This window comes from Tarenaya hassleriana, unplaced genomic scaffold (assembly GCF_000463585.1).
Source record: "Tarenaya hassleriana unplaced genomic scaffold, ASM46358v1 Cleome5, whole genome shotgun sequence".
NCBI lineage: Eukaryota > Viridiplantae > Streptophyta > Magnoliopsida > Brassicales > Cleomaceae > Tarenaya > Tarenaya hassleriana.
In genome coordinates this window covers 591,404-605,418 of record NW_010967707.1, presented here as the reverse complement: position 1 = coordinate 605,418, position 14,015 = coordinate 591,404, and the positions used below count along the sequence as shown (strand labels likewise).

The following is a 14,015-nucleotide window of genomic DNA, read 5'->3' as shown; positions in this document are numbered from 1 at the left end:
CCAAGAATCAGTCCGAGACGTCTTGTCTCTGAAATCAGACAAGTTTAACAGTCTTGTCCCACCGTCTGGTGGCCAAGAAGATCTCTTGCTCGTAGAGCCGTTGGATCAAGGTCAGGGTCTTGAGAGCCACGGTCCAGTCTTCGAGAGAGCATGTTCATACACGCGCTGATATAGTGACGTGCACACGATGTCAGAACGAGCAGTGCGGAGAGTATACGTCCTAACGCGAACAAACCGAGGTTTATAGCAGCGATCCCACAAACGCTGCGTTTGCGTTTGAAACGACGGTCGATTCTCTAAAGATTCGCTCCGGTTCGCGTGGTTTCACGCGCCGTTTCCAGCCAATAACATGGGGTAGTATCGTTATACGTCCGGGAAGTAAAGGGTACAATCGTCAATTCAACTTGCCATCTGATTGCAGAAGTTAAAATAAAATCCTAGTTCTCCCTGTTCTTGCTCGCATTGTGATCGCGAGACAATCTCAATCGAAGGGAGAAGAAGGGAACCGAGGTATGGAAATTCGTTGTTGAGAAAATTTGGAAAAAAATTTCCACCTTCGAGTTTTTCTTCTTTCGATTTGTAATCCCGAAAAAGTTCGGCAGTGATCGAATCGCAGGTTCCGAAAACTGCGTTGGGTTCAATTCACGGACTTTTCCATGGTGGATTGATTTTTTTTCCCTGGCGTTTTCATGTGTAGTTAACCGTTTTCTTGATAGAGATGGCTGGGAGAGCTCAGATCCCTACTAAAAACTCTGCCCTAATAGCCATGATCGCCGATGAGGTAACGACGTTTGCAGAGACATCATCATCTCTTTATATCTTTTTTGGATTTCTTTTATGGTGTGTGTTATGGTATTACTTCCTTAGACTCTATGAATTCCATCGGGATACTCTGGTTAATTTGACCTTCCGATAAGACGTGGTTTTCTGTGTTAATTTATTGTCGCTTTGATTTGGAAATCGTATTTACTATCTGCTAGTTTATTGGATTCCGAATGCATCAATTTTAGCTTGTTCTTTCAGATTTGTAAGTTCCCTTGAACACCGTATGCTAAATTTAAATGTAGAACCAGTTATATCTGTTGGACGAAGAAAAAGTTTCGTGTTTTACTTGCTCGCGAATCCAATTCTTTGTTATCTTCTTCACTGGAATAGGATTTGCTACAGCCATAATGTTCTATTTCCGGCCCTTGGTAGTAGCAATGACTTACTTTGTCTTACATATCTGAGTATAGGACACTGTAGTTGGATTTTTGATGGCTGGAGTTGGTAATGTTGACCTACGGAGGAAGACGAATTATCTCATCGTGGATTCAAGTATTCTTCTAAACTCGCTTTTGATCTTACTCTCTTCAGAAGAGATTAGCCATTGTTTTCCTTTTTAAATTTGGATGCCCTTTTGATCACTAGACTTGTTTGTTACCCTTTTGATATTCTGTTATCAACCAAATTGGACTCGAGAATAAAGAGTCCTGTTGTTTGAACCCCGTTATCAAATTACACCGTCGTGGTCTTGTTGTTATGGAGATAACTTCTTGACCTTCATCGGGTTTCATTAGTCGTTATGTCCTACATGAATGTCTTTTTCTTTATGCACTTGTGTCTGGTTCAGTTATTGTCTTCTCCTACACGGCTATATCTTAGGGTTTTTTTTATATTCTGATTTCTTGTTTTCTATTCCTCTTTTGTTTGCTTGCCTTCTAGAGACAACTGTGAGACAAATTGAGGATGCCTTTAAGGAGTTCACTACCAGGGAAGACATTGCTATCGTCCTCATCAGCCAATACGTAAGTGCTTTCTTGCAATTTTACTTTCTGGTTCATGTGCTGTGTCCATGCTGTATGTCACCTTAGCTTAAAATAACTAGCCAGAATTTTAGCTCTTTTGCACACTTCTACCCATTTTATCTTTAAGCGAAAGGGCCGTTTTGATTTCTTGTTCTTAGCATTTAGTGGATTGGATCCAAGTACCACAAGTGATTTTTGTATGGCCTCTATGATTCATAATGCATGGTTTTGGTCTGTTACAAGCATCCAAATATATTAACTTGTTTCTGGACTTTTTTCACATCTGTTTCTTTGAACAATAATCCAGACATTGTAAGCTTGCATTTAACTATTGCATTCTTGGATTCCCACTAAAACCTGTTCTGCTGTTTATTTAGGTTGCCAACATGATAAGGTTCTTGGTTGATAGCTACAACAAACCAGTTCCAGCAATCTTGGAGATTCCTTCCAAGGACCATCCATATGATCCTGCCCATGACTCTGTTCTCTCCCGTGTCAAGTACCTATTCTCTGCTGAATCCGTAGCTTCTGATAGGCGTTGAGCTTATATGCAGTTCTCTCTGCTCACCCGAGTGTACCCTGAATTCTCTCTCACCTGAACCTGCTCTATTACCATTTGTTTCTTGGCATTCTTCCATTTCCTTCACAACCCACCAAAGTTTTCAATAATGTGAAACTCTGTTTATTTGTTGGTAAATGGATGGCAACACCGTTTTGTTTTTTTTGCAAAAGATGACAAAACATAGTTGTGTATTCAACAGAGAGCAGACTTCAATGATTTGGTGAAGGCTTCAAGCGCATTGAGTCCTTGCTCAGGGGATTCAGCCTCACCCAGAATCTTAACCATTGCGCTTCCGACAATGACACCATCGGCACCCCATTCAGCTACCTGAAAGAAACTCCATGACCAAAGTTGATTTAACACATTCTCACCAACAAGACAGATCAATAAAAGAAACCGACTTAACAGAACTGACCTGTTTCACATGCTGAGGTTTTGATATGCCAAACCCGACAGCCACTGGTTTTGTTGTGGCCTCTTTGATTTGTCGTAGAAGTGACTGAACTTGTTCATTTACAGATTCTCTGGTGCCAGTTACACCTACTGAACTTACCTGTGAAAACAAGTCAGAGCTTGTCATCCATGGCAATAAGCTTTAAGCATTCATAGATTTCTTTGCAGCAAATATCTTCTAACTCGCGCCTAAAGTTCACATGATTTACTAATCTAAGAAACTCCAGAATGTGATCTTACAAGATAGACAAATCCTTCAGATGCTTCAACAATGGCTTTCATTCGCTCTGTTGGGGTTGTGGGTGTCGTGAGCAGTACCTTTGAGACAACAGAGTAAGATGTTACACGAAAAACAATTTATAACATGGATTGCAACAGAAGATGTTCATGATATCTCCTCCGTTTGTTAATGGCCAACAACTACTCACTAGTTCAATATGATGCTTCTGAGCTTCCTTCCGCAGCAACTCGGTCTCCTCGAGTGGAACATCCGGTACAAGGAGGCCTGTAGACGAGTAGAATACGCATTGAGCAGAGTCTTATTGAATAAACTTGTTACTGTAGGTCTTCCAGAGAACAAATCCATGAGATAAATTCGATAGCATCACTCACCATGTACTCCAGCATCCTTTATAGTAGCCATATAGTTCTCAATCCCACGCCTCAGAATTGGGTTGTAATATGTAAACAGGGCAATAGGGCAAGATAACTGAGGAACAACCTGAAAACATGGAAAGCGAATTTTCTTTAACAAGATCAAACGCAGAAATGCACAAAGCAGATAGATGGCAAAGACGTGAACAGACAAAGAGTAATCTATCTTTGTCCTAAAACAGGTTCAAGTCAAGCTGAAGATGATGTTTCACTGAATTGTAGGAACACATATTAAGCAGCATTTACAATTTGAACCCAAGAGATAACAATATTCATGAAACATTCACCTTCTTCAACATAGCAATGATCGAGTTGAAGTTGGTCCCCTTGGCCAATGACCGTTTAGCAGCAGCCTAAAGAAGAAGAAATATAGATTAAGGAAAGACAAGACACACTTAACCAAAGCAAGGGAAAGACAAAGCTGTTGACCTGACCTGGATAGCCGGACCATCTGCTAGTGGATCAGAGTAGGGCACACCCAACTCAATTATGTCTGACCCGCAAGAGTCGAGCACTTTAAGTGCTTCCGCCGTCGTAGAAAGATCTGGATCACCGGCTGTGATATACGGAATAAGAGCCACCTGAATAGAATCGCAATACACGGTGCGAGAAAGTATGTGACTCAGCGACTATGGAATTACCATCCGGATTTCCCCAATCTAACTAGCAACTACCAATCACTAGGAGGAGGGGAGACCATGGATGTGCAGAAGAAACCAAAACACAAGAAAGACCAAACCCACTTCACAGGATCTCTGCAAACACAGAGACATTCGTCTCGTGAAAATTTTGCATTGGTAAAAGAAAAGGTGCTTACTTTGCCCTCTTTCTTCAACCTGGCGAAAGTCTCTGCCAGACCCAGAACTGCATGAGAGCTCTCAAGAAAAGCCATTGGAGTCCGATCTTTAGAAGTGCGGGCCAGGAAAAATCCGACGAACTACGTTTCTCTGGATTTTCGAAAACGGAAGAAGCTGATCTTTCCTTCGATGCCAACATTTTTTGAATATATATATATTTTTTAAAATAATTACTGTAAAATATGAGAAAAGCCCATTTACATTAGATAAAGCCCACTTGGGGTAAATGGGAAAAAAAAAGGAGGGAAGGGCAAAAATGAAAATTGTGCAAAAAGTAAGCCCTTTTTCACCGGAAGACGAATTTTGAGTAAGAGCATAAAGTCGTTCCTTTTCGTTTTCGTTTTCTCGTCTCTGTATCTTCGACCTCATTTGCTAACAACGAAACCACCCATAGGAAAAAAAACTTTTTTTCGGCATGTATATGCTGCTTGAGACCCCTGACTCGCTCTCTTGACTCGCCCCTACTCACTCGAGAAGGAAGAATTAACTCGCCATGGCCAGTGGTAACCCCCACGGAGCGCCTTCCGACCAACCTCCTTCAGACGATTTCTTCGAGCAAATTCTCGGCCTTCCCAACTTCGCCGCTCCTTCCGCCGCTGGTCTTCCCGGAGCCAACATCGGCCTCGACGGTCCACCGCCTCCGATGATGCTGCAGCTCGGCTCCGGTGACAAAGCTTCTCACATGGCCGCCCTCGGGGGAGGTGGCGCCGGTGGGTTTCACGGTCAGATGTTCCCGTTGGGTTTGAGCCTGGACCAAGGGAAGGGACCTGGGTTTCTTAAGCATGACGAACCTCACGGAAGCGGGAGACGTTTCCCTGACGAGATTGTTGATAATCGATGCCCCTCCATGAAACCTGTAAGTTGGGGTTTTCCGTTTGGGCTGTCGAGAAGTGGCGATTCAGAAGTTTTAGGGTTTAGAAAGATAACAGTTTGTTTGGCTAGAACATAAACATATTCGAACTCTCAACACGAAAGTTTGTTGGCAAATTGCTTCGTTTAAAGCGATTGTCAGAGAAATGTGTGGTTTAGGCTGTGGGATTCAGACGTCTGAAATCCAACATATTTTGGTTTATTGAAGCAACGCAAGTTGAAAAGATTCGTCTTTAATGGCTCTGTTTGCTTGTAAGCAAGTTCAAATTATCTCATGTGACTTGACTTCTTGGCTATTTGCCTGAATATATTAATATCTCAGGGCTATGGGAATCCAGAGAAGAAAGATCTAAACTTGTTTTGGGAAATTGCAAAATTTAAGTTGTCAAAGTTGTTACATCATTGTTTTAAGATGCATGATCGTAAGTTCTTAGCTTCTGAGCTGTGGAGCTTGTGAAGAAAACAAGACAAGCGCTGATTAAGTACAAGCCAAGAGCTATGCTTGTTGATCTTGTTATCTGAACTGTTTAAATGAGATAAGGCCTTAAGGTTGCTTAGGTTTCTGTTCCACCGTTTAAAGTTTGGCAAGCTCACGGTTTTTTTTTCCCTCCTGTGTATTGGAAGGTTTTCCACGGGCAGCCAATGCCACAACCAGCGCTAACAGCACCGCATCCACCATCTGCAATTCGCCCTAGAGTGCGGGCTAGACGAGGTCAAGCCACCGATCCACATAGCATTGCTGAGAGGGTTAGTTTGATGCAATGTTTATAGATGTATCTGACAATTCCATACTGTGGTTGTGTCTTTGTTAATAATTAGGCTAGATCTACAATTTGTGCTTCTATGGGCAGATTCCCTGGTTATCGTAGGCATTTTATGGCATCATAATGTAGAGCGATATTTATAGGTGTTAGTTTATTAGTCAGGAGGTTTACTGGTACTGTAATCATCAATTCTGGAGCAGTAACAGTGAATATTTTTTCCCCTTGCCACAGCTACGCAGGGAAAGAATAGCAGAAAGGATAAGGGCTTTGCATGAAATTGTACCTACAGTGAACAAGGTTAGTATTGTTTTTTTTTTCCTGGAGCATCTGCTGTGAATATTGGGACTAGGTTGAGGACATTTCTCAGTTTTCCAAAGCACAAGTTACCTCAGAATCTCAAACATGGGTTTTAACAGGAGGGAAGTTGGTTCTTAGTTATCTCAATGGAAAAGAAAGAATTGGCAAAACTTGACCTGTGAACAAAGATGAAACCAATTTTTTTTTTTGTCAAAAGTTTTAGTTCCATTCCATTCCTTCAAAATTTTGTTTCTTTAGGTATGTTTCAAAGGTGTTGTGAATGCTTAGCTAAGTTTGAGTCTTTGAGATAGTATTTCTCAGCTGGTTAAAGACAGATTAAATTCGGAGTTCCAAAGAGTAACAATTCTTGTTTCTTCCATTTGCCTTTGTAGACAGATAGAGCTGCTATGATCGATGAAATTGTCGATTATGTAAAATTCCTCCGCCTCCAAGTTAAGGTACGTCTATTTTGAAGTGCCATTTCACTTTTAAACTCAAAATCACCTAATTTTCTTCCCCGTGAATATCTCATAGAACCCCTGTGTGGTTGTAGAACAAGATTTGGTGTCCACAAAGTTTCCTGTTTGCCCATTCACTAAAAATGCTGCCCTTCCTGAACACTAGAAACGTGGAAACTCATATTGAACATAGGTCGCATGTGAAGTTGTAGAAAAGGTTAAGTTTTCTGGATAGATTTGTGGTCTTAATCCTGGTCCCACCATTTCTGACCCTTGAAACCAAATTTAAGTCTTGAAGAAAATTTCTTTCTAATTTTTAATCTCATTTTTGCAAGAATAGATTATAGGATACGTCCTTCTATGCCGAGTGGTTACTGTTTAGCAATCCCCTTCTAGAAGTTTACATGCTTTAGTTTTGGCATGTAGTCTATCTTCAGTTTTTGTTTTTATTTTCAGAATTATGGGTTTTGGATTCCCAGATGAACATCAATCATCATGCTCACATATCTCAAAGCCTAAAATAATGGAGTATAAGATTATTATATTTGCCTTCACTCGTGGCCGTACAGCTACAATAATATGATGATTCTATCAAATGCAGCCGTGGAGAAGCTGTTGCTTGACGTCCTCGCAAGAGAAAAGCAATCCCTTTACTTTATAGGATCATTAAAGAATTATGAAATGATGAAAATGATAAGGCAATCTATTTTTAGTTTCTTGTAAAACCTTCCATGATGATCTAAGTTTTTTTTCCGTATCTCATCGTCTTCCCTTGTCCTTTTTTCACATGTCTAATATGCTTATCTTTTTCACAATCTTTTTTTTTTTATCCATTGATGTTTCACCGGTCAACTTTGGCAGGTTCTAAGCATGAGTCGTCTTGGTGGAGCCGGTGCTGTCGCTCCACTTGTCACTGATATGCCTCTGCCTTTGTCATCATCAGTAGAGGTGGCCAACCAAAATAGAGAAAACTCTGAAGTTTGGTATATTCAATATTGTAATCATCATCACCCATATTATCCATTGATCAGGATGAAGGAATAGAAGGAGGAAGAACGGAGCCAGCGTGGGAGAAATTGTCGAAGGACGGGACAGAGGGTCAGGTGGCTAAGCTGATGGAAGAGAACGTAGGAGCGGCAATGCAGTTCTTGCAATCAAAGTCACTTTGCATAATGCCAATCTCATTGGCAATGGCCGTTTGCCACTCTCAGTCTCAGCCCTCTGATACATCGTCTGGGGTGAAACCTGAGATGAATCCACCACCGTAGATGGAGGGAGGTGTGTACAGAATCCAACGGTCCACAGCTCATGTCACCACCCAACATGGTAAAAACCAGAGAGCCCTCTCATCTAATGGAGTATGATGCTTTTTTTTCTTTGCTTTTTGGCCTTTGCCCACTTCAGCAGAGTTGGAAAAGGCGTAGGAGATGGGATCAAAGTAGGATTTGCAGTGGGGAGGAAATTTGTCAAAAAGCTTAATTGATTAAAAATATGTCTGCTTTCTTCTTCTGTGGGTAATTTCAAGGTGGACTTTGATGAAAGCAGCTTTTGTTAAATAGCGAGTGGGCGGTTGAGGGAAGAGAGAGGGCTCTAAAGGGGTTTCGTTTTCTTTGTGGAAAATGGGTAGTGGGATGTGTGGGACCTTGTTCTAATGTACAAAAGTAATGTTGAATTTGTTGGCCCTTTGTATTATTATTGTTATTATTTTGTATGACAATAATAAAATAATAGTCAGTAATAGTTGTTGCCTCTCCTCTATAAAAGGATTCATTCTCCACCCTTTTTTCTCTTTTTTGTTATTTCGAATTCGTTTAGGAATCATGTGTTATTGTTACTTATTTTCTTGAATTCTTTTGTACAGTTATGCATGATTGTACTAACTCTAAATGTATCCAAAATCCTGCCGTGTGGACCGACCTATTATGTTTTTTGTGGGATTGACGTAGACAAAGGCACATGTTGTCAATGGTGCTGCGACTGTCGGCAATTGCTGATCCTGATTGATTGATTGATTGACTGACTATTACAAACATTGCTCGCTAATCTCACCACCACCACACTCGCTTACCTAAAAGCTGCATGTAGGTTTCAATGGAGATCCCAAAATCGTGGAGTTCTTACAAGACCGAGTCTCTTGTGGTTTCGCTACTCTCTCTGGCCATTAATGTAATTCAGAGCCGGCGAATGAAAACAAATACAAACAAAAAGGAATGTGTGACATAATTCAATTCAAGTGTACATGACAGCTTATTATTGCAACGACCGAGAAAGGAAAAAGCTCTGAAATTTTATGGGGGCTTAAAATCGGTCTGACAGCTTGAAAAATACAGGCAGGCAAACGAGTTTGTAAATAAAAGGAAATCGAACTCACCGAGTTTTGACTCAGCCACAGCAAACAAGCCTTGGATTTATTAGGACCATAACACTACTGGGATGGGGGTTTGAGATGTTTAGCATGCGTCAAGATCCCTGCAGGGTGGTGGCTTTGGCTCCCCCTTCAGAGTCGTGTTTCCTCCCTCCGGGCCGCCCCTTATTCTCTTCGGGTTTTGTGTTCCAGCCTGAATGCAAAATCAAAATTTACTGACTTTGATAGACCGATCATACATATGAATATAACACCGATCCATTGATGAGATGAATCACGTCTTACCGGTGGCTTCTCTCCTCTTCTCAGCTTCTCAACAATCTCGACCACTTTCTCAGGTGTAACATCTTCCTGTTGTCAGCATAAGACCAGGTTCATAAACTGCATAACACTGGTGGATAATGCGAGAAAATTTATTTGAGAGACCAACGCACGTAATAATTATATGTATATCCTTCTGATCCGTTAGAATAATCTGCTACAGTGATCATGGGTGCATTCACACAGCATCCCTGCACCAAAAACGATATGTTAGATTCTATTGTCTACCATTAATTTGGAGACATTAGCAGCAGTGGAAGTTCTGAATGGAGACATGTTGAAAAACCCATACCATGCATTCCATCTCCCCAACAGAGAACAAACCGTCCTTTGTCACCTCTACAAACCAAACACAAGTACCACTACTAGTTATGTCTGGACATAGCACTTTTAACTTTTATAGAAGGCTACTATATTCAGTATTAAAAGAAATTGAGAAAGATGCTGCATAAACCCTACCGTTGCGTTTCACTCCCAAATGCTTCAGTAATGCAGCTTCAATGTCTCGTGAACCACGGATCATGCAAGGTGTTGTGCCACAAACTAGTAAGTGGTACTTTCCCACCTGTGACACAAATGGAAACGACCTAGTGAGCTCACTAGCGGTTTGACTAGCATACTCATGAATGTGGTAGAACTAGCAGGCAACAATGCTTACCTTTGTCCTGTTGAACATTGAGTAAAACGTTGCAACCTCATAAACACGGATAGGAGCAACTTCTATGACTTTAGCAACCTGCAAAAAAAAAAGGGTGTGTTTCATTACCGATTCCCAATATCCAGATCTTCTATCCCCAGAAGGAATCCAGAGAAACACTAGAATTATGCTTTTAGAAACAAAAAAAAAATATTAGAGATGTCATACAGTGTACTTTGAGCAACTAGATCTGTTCGATATGGTCTTGGCAACTACCATTCCTGCCCTAGTAGAATTTCTAATCTCAATCTTGGAACTGATAGCTAAATGTTAGTAGCAATTTCTGACACAGAAATATTCGTCTGTGTAGGTCACTATATGATTAGTTCCAAAAGGACCGTCAGATACCCACCAAATTATTTCACGTAGAGATAGGTGCACAGAGTATCGATGCATATAGAACATACTTCAAACAATGCCTAAGCCAAAATGACTTTTCTAGATCAACGTCAAAGTTAAAATTTTAAGTATCAAGCTCGAAAAAAAAAAGTAGTTACAATAAAAAATATATTCCACAATCCAAGTTACAACTTACAATTACATTACAGACCTTAAAGCCAGTAAAAGAATATGTCAAGAAAAAAAAGCACAAACTCAAGGAGCTAGTGATGACATACCGCGTTCATAGCTGAGACAGGGAGCCAACCACCATGCTGCTGTTGTGCAAGATCTAGGAGAGGGATAACTGCGGATTGCTTGTAATTGGATGGATAGTAAGAGAGTATCTCTTTAACCTAACCAAGCATAAGAACCCTCGATCAGTCCAAGAAATGTGGTTTGTGAAGTTCCACTCGGTATTCAATATTTCCCTGGAAATCTAATACACCGCCACAAATGATTGTCACGGAATTTTCGTACCAAAAGTAAACCAGTCAGCTCAAAACTCTGAGCCTTCAGCAACTTACAAACTTTCTGACGTTCTTTCGGCTGCATTAGCAAATCTGGGGGCAATCTATTACTTCAATTCTTAATTATTTCGCTCTCAGGGCTATTATATTGGCTCTCACTACAGGGTGACGCACTACCTTCATAGCTACATGAGAGCATAAAACAGACAACCGATGATATCAGGAAACACCGCCAACTAGACACGATTCATTTCGAGATCCAAGACAAGGAGAACACTAGTTCTAACTAGGGCAAGTGACAATTCACATTCCAAATCAAGTTCGAATCTGGATAAACCTCCACTGGGTAGTCACAATCGAACTTTGTTCGCAATCAACATAAGCGCTCCATCAAGGACCGTAAGTGTTCGTCATCATCCTAACGAATAGAGTTTTTCACTGACCTTCGCTCTGTTTGCCTCAGAAAATTCCCATGGGATATCGGGATTGTTGTCCGGAGAATCAATGTGCTACAGAATCCAAAACAACAGAAACAAAAACCCCATTTCCAACTTCATAAAACAATTTCGAACAACTATCAGACGAAGAAAACATAGATCACCGAAAATATCAAAACTCACGTAGTTTAAGGCCGTAGACAAGCTCCTAGACGCCTGTACGAGAAAGGAGGAATAAGATCGGGAAATCCGAGGAAAAAAGAAGTAAACGAAAATCAGGAGAGAGAAAAAGGGATGGTACCTGAGAAGGAGATTGACGGAAAGCTTGACGGATCTCGAGGATACGATTCGCAGCGAGCCGAGCAAGCATTTTCGATACAAAGACAAGAGAAGAAGAGAAACACGAAGCTCTGTCGATCTGAGGCAGAGGAAATTGGGAGAGACGACGAAGGCATGCGCTAAGCATATGCCCCCGTGCAAGATTGGTAACGCGCGTTTGGGCCTGCTAAAGTGAGCCCAATCTGGTTATTGGGCCTATACGTGAGCCCATTATAACTAACGGGCCTTAAAACTTGGGTATAGGCCTTTCGTCAGATCCTACTGAAAGTTGTTATCCGAAAAATGGAAGCCCAAAATACAGAATTAAGGACATACATAGACCGGGCAAAACCCCAGTTGCGCTGTTCTATTTTCGTGGATGGATATCATAAGATATTTTAATTATTAAGATCTTTAACGAAAATATAATATATAACAATGATAGAAAAAAGGATAAGCATGAGGCATGATCCTAACTTGTAATGTAACTTTTATAAAGTGGAGAACCTAAAACAAATTGTAAGGAGGCGTAATAATTTTGTTATGAAGTATTTATTATGGAGCATTATACAATTTTATTTAAGATTTTATAAAATTAATAAAAATAAAATTCATTTTTGTGATTGCACAAATGGGGCCTATGACTCCATTAGTATACAAATATATCCAGCTCTACTTGTATTATATGCTTTGAAATTTTTGGTTTTGTATTGAAAGTGAAACTAATCAAATTTAGAGAATAATTAATGTTTTCTAGCCTTTCAGAGTTTAGTGTGTAGTGGTTAAAGAGTCCATGATTCTCCAAAAAATCCATTTGGGTGATTTATCTGTTCTACGTGATTTACAGACTATTATTATTACGTAGAGTTTGAAGTTTTATCAATGCACACAAAAATATTGTAGATGAGTTTCCGCCGTTACAAAAAAAAAACTCGTGTTTTTTATTAGTGAGTGGAAAAGTATATACAGAAAGAGAGGAATATATAAATGTTCTCTAGTCTAATATAAGGAGAAAATAAAATATATGTAAATATGTGAATATTTCGATTTAGAATTTCAATAACAAGTCATTAATTAACATCAAATTTCTACGTTCCAAAAAAAAAACAATTCTATGTTCCGACAACAATGCATTCATCATGACAACATTTTGGCTTTCATTTTCCCATATAACAAACGGCAAAAACCCTAAAACCACATTGAAGGGTTTCATTCATCGTGAATGCATGTTTTTATTCCATGGTTACATCGTCACGACTTGTGTAATGCACGCGTGCATGAAAAGCATCGACGTCGTCGTCTACATTTGCCTTGCTCGAGTGACCCCCTCCCCCTCGGATATAGTAAAACGACTCTTCGAGTTTCGTTAGAGCCATTTTTGATATATTCCACAAAAAAAATATATATACTTTATGTTATTTTTTTTACAGAAATAAATAAATATACAAGAAGGAATAAAAGAGCTAAGCTTTTCATGCAAGTATCTACAAAAAATGACCAGCGACGTGTCGCTTGTTCCCGCCCTTGTTCTCGGAATATCATAACGCTTATTGTTAGCTCTTTTATCTTCGCATATACGCATCATATTTTGGATATTATGGCAACGTATACACACACGTATATATGTATGTATATGTGAAAGATTTGGTGAAATCAGAAATCTTGTGGAAACGCAAGTTGGGTCCGTCTTCTTCACAAGGAATATGCTCTTCGCAGCAAAAACCCACCGTCAATTCCATCTCTTTAGTCCCTCTTTCTCCATCTTGTGAACGAATTGCCCATTTCTCCATTCGGATTCACTGGTCGATTTAAGATCCCGTGGATCGTAAAATCCGCTCCACACAAGAAAAGTGTCGACAACAATCTATAGCTCGACGATTCCATAATACGTATATGTTATAAGGAAATCGTCATATTCCAAACAATGTCCGAAGAATATCTTCCAATCTCCTCGTGTTCTTCAGGTCGTACGGCTTGTGCAATAACAGCCCCCGTGGTCTTAGTTGCTTTGGTTAAAAATATTTCCCGAATCAAAAACGATAAAAAGAATCTTCATCGGAATACTCTTTTATCATCGGTCTCATCATTGAATTCGAACATACAAAAACGAAAAAGAAAAAGAAAATCCGGGGCTATAAATACCCATATATATATATATATATATATATATATCACCATGCATACTCAAACAAAAACCAAACCGGAAGCTATATACACACACATACAGTAAAACGTCTATATACACATTCGCATATAATTAATGGAGAAGATATCGGGGATGTTGGAGGAGAAGCCGGTGGTGATATTCAACAGAATCCAAAACAACA

The 14,015-nt window shown here is 40.0% G+C and overlaps 4 protein-coding genes across 5 annotated transcripts; 2 read left to right on the top strand and 2 right to left on the bottom strand.

The window, feature by feature from the left end:
• Positions 1 to 402: 402 nt before the first annotated feature.
• LOC104825983 (V-type proton ATPase subunit F) lies at positions 403 to 2,507 on the top strand. 2 transcript variants are annotated; one of them, XM_010558464.1, is made up of 5 exons: positions 403 to 510; positions 698 to 781; positions 1,236 to 1,317; positions 1,705 to 1,787; positions 2,165 to 2,507. In XM_010558464.1, the coding sequence occupies exons 2-5, from the start codon at positions 719 to 721 to the stop codon at positions 2,327 to 2,329; spliced, it is 393 nt and encodes a 130-aa protein (XP_010556766.1). In that variant the 5' UTR covers positions 403 to 510; positions 698 to 718; the 3' UTR covers positions 2,330 to 2,507. The 2 variants fall into 2 exon arrangements, with proteins under 2 accessions (XP_010556766.1, XP_010556767.1); XM_010558465.2 differs by having other exon boundaries at positions 422 to 510; positions 717 to 781.
• Positions 2,413 to 4,448, bottom strand: LOC104825984 (tryptophan synthase alpha chain). The gene is made up of 8 exons (XM_010558466.1): positions 4,274 to 4,448; positions 3,891 to 4,037; positions 3,744 to 3,809; positions 3,415 to 3,523; positions 3,231 to 3,307; positions 3,043 to 3,120; positions 2,765 to 2,902; positions 2,413 to 2,676 (listed from the first exon to the last, which is right to left on the bottom strand). The coding sequence occupies exons 1-8, from the start codon at positions 4,346 to 4,348 to the stop codon at positions 2,542 to 2,544; spliced, it is 825 nt and encodes a 274-aa protein (XP_010556768.1). The 5' UTR covers positions 4,349 to 4,448; the 3' UTR covers positions 2,413 to 2,541.
• Positions 4,449 to 4,806: 358 nt separating this feature from the next.
• On the top strand, positions 4,807 to 8,455 carry LOC104825982 (transcription factor UNE12). Its single transcript, XM_010558463.2, has 6 exons — positions 4,807 to 5,169; positions 5,808 to 5,930; positions 6,179 to 6,244; positions 6,637 to 6,702; positions 7,564 to 7,650; positions 7,734 to 8,455. The coding sequence occupies exons 1-6, from the start codon at positions 4,807 to 4,809 to the stop codon at positions 7,968 to 7,970; spliced, it is 942 nt and encodes a 313-aa protein (XP_010556765.1). The 3' UTR covers positions 7,971 to 8,455.
• A 473-nt stretch (positions 8,456 to 8,928) lies between these two features.
• On the bottom strand, positions 8,929 to 11,822 carry LOC104825981 (NADH dehydrogenase [ubiquinone] flavoprotein 2, mitochondrial). Its single transcript, XM_010558462.1, has 10 exons — positions 11,672 to 11,822; positions 11,554 to 11,586; positions 11,377 to 11,442; positions 10,703 to 10,819; positions 10,047 to 10,124; positions 9,848 to 9,953; positions 9,681 to 9,727; positions 9,502 to 9,579; positions 9,353 to 9,418; positions 8,929 to 9,260 (listed from the first exon to the last, which is right to left on the bottom strand). Exons 1-10 carry the CDS (start codon positions 11,738 to 11,740, stop codon positions 9,153 to 9,155), a joined length of 768 nt encoding a protein of 255 aa, XP_010556764.1. The 5' UTR covers positions 11,741 to 11,822; the 3' UTR covers positions 8,929 to 9,152.
• Between the last annotated feature and the right edge of the window lie 2,193 nt (positions 11,823 to 14,015).

What these genes read in the sequence shown, in the direction of transcription:
- LOC104825983 (XM_010558464.1), top strand. Translation starts at nt 719, where the DNA reads ATGGCTGGGAGAGCTCAGATCCCTACTAAAAACTCTGCCCTAATAGCC. An exon ending in TAGCCATGATCGCCGATGAG is followed by an intron (nt 782 to 1,235) that starts GTAACGACGTTT and finishes ATCTGAGTATAG; the next exon opens with GACACTGTAGTTGGATTTTT. An exon ending in TCGTCCTCATCAGCCAATAC is followed by an intron (nt 1,788 to 2,164) that starts GTAAGTGCTTTC and finishes CTGTTTATTTAG; the next exon opens with GTTGCCAACATGATAAGGTT.
- LOC104825982 (XM_010558463.2), top strand. Translation starts at nt 4,807, where the DNA reads ATGGCCAGTGGTAACCCCCACGGAGCGCCTTCCGACCAACCTCCTTCA. An exon ending in CACATAGCATTGCTGAGAGG is followed by an intron (nt 5,931 to 6,178) that starts GTTAGTTTGATG and finishes CCCTTGCCACAG; the next exon opens with CTACGCAGGGAAAGAATAGC. An exon ending in CTTTGTCATCATCAGTAGAG is followed by an intron (nt 7,651 to 7,733) that starts GTGGCCAACCAA and finishes TCCATTGATCAG; the next exon opens with GATGAAGGAATAGAAGGAGG.
- LOC104825981 (XM_010558462.1), bottom strand. Translation starts at nt 11,740, where the DNA reads ATGCTTGCTCGGCTCGCTGCGAATCGTATCCTCGAGATCCGTCAAGCT. An exon ending in TCCGTCAATCTCCTTCTCAG is followed by an intron (nt 11,587 to 11,671) that starts GTACCATCCCTT and finishes TTTCTCGTACAG; the next exon opens with GCGTCTAGGAGCTTGTCTAC. An exon ending in CTGAGGCAAACAGAGCGAAG is followed by an intron (nt 10,820 to 11,376) that starts GTCAGTGAAAAA and finishes ATGCTTGGTTAG; the next exon opens with GTTAAAGAGATACTCTCTTA.
- LOC104825984 (XM_010558466.1), bottom strand. Translation starts at nt 4,348, where the DNA reads ATGGCTTTTCTTGAGAGCTCTCATGCAGTTCTGGGTCTGGCAGAGACT. An exon ending in AAAGGATGCTGGAGTACATG is followed by an intron (nt 3,308 to 3,414) that starts GTGAGTGATGCT and finishes ACTCGTCTACAG; the next exon opens with GCCTCCTTGTACCGGATGTT. An exon ending in AGAAGCATCATATTGAACTA is followed by an intron (nt 3,121 to 3,230) that starts GTGAGTAGTTGT and finishes GTTGTCTCAAAG; the next exon opens with GTACTGCTCACGACACCCAC.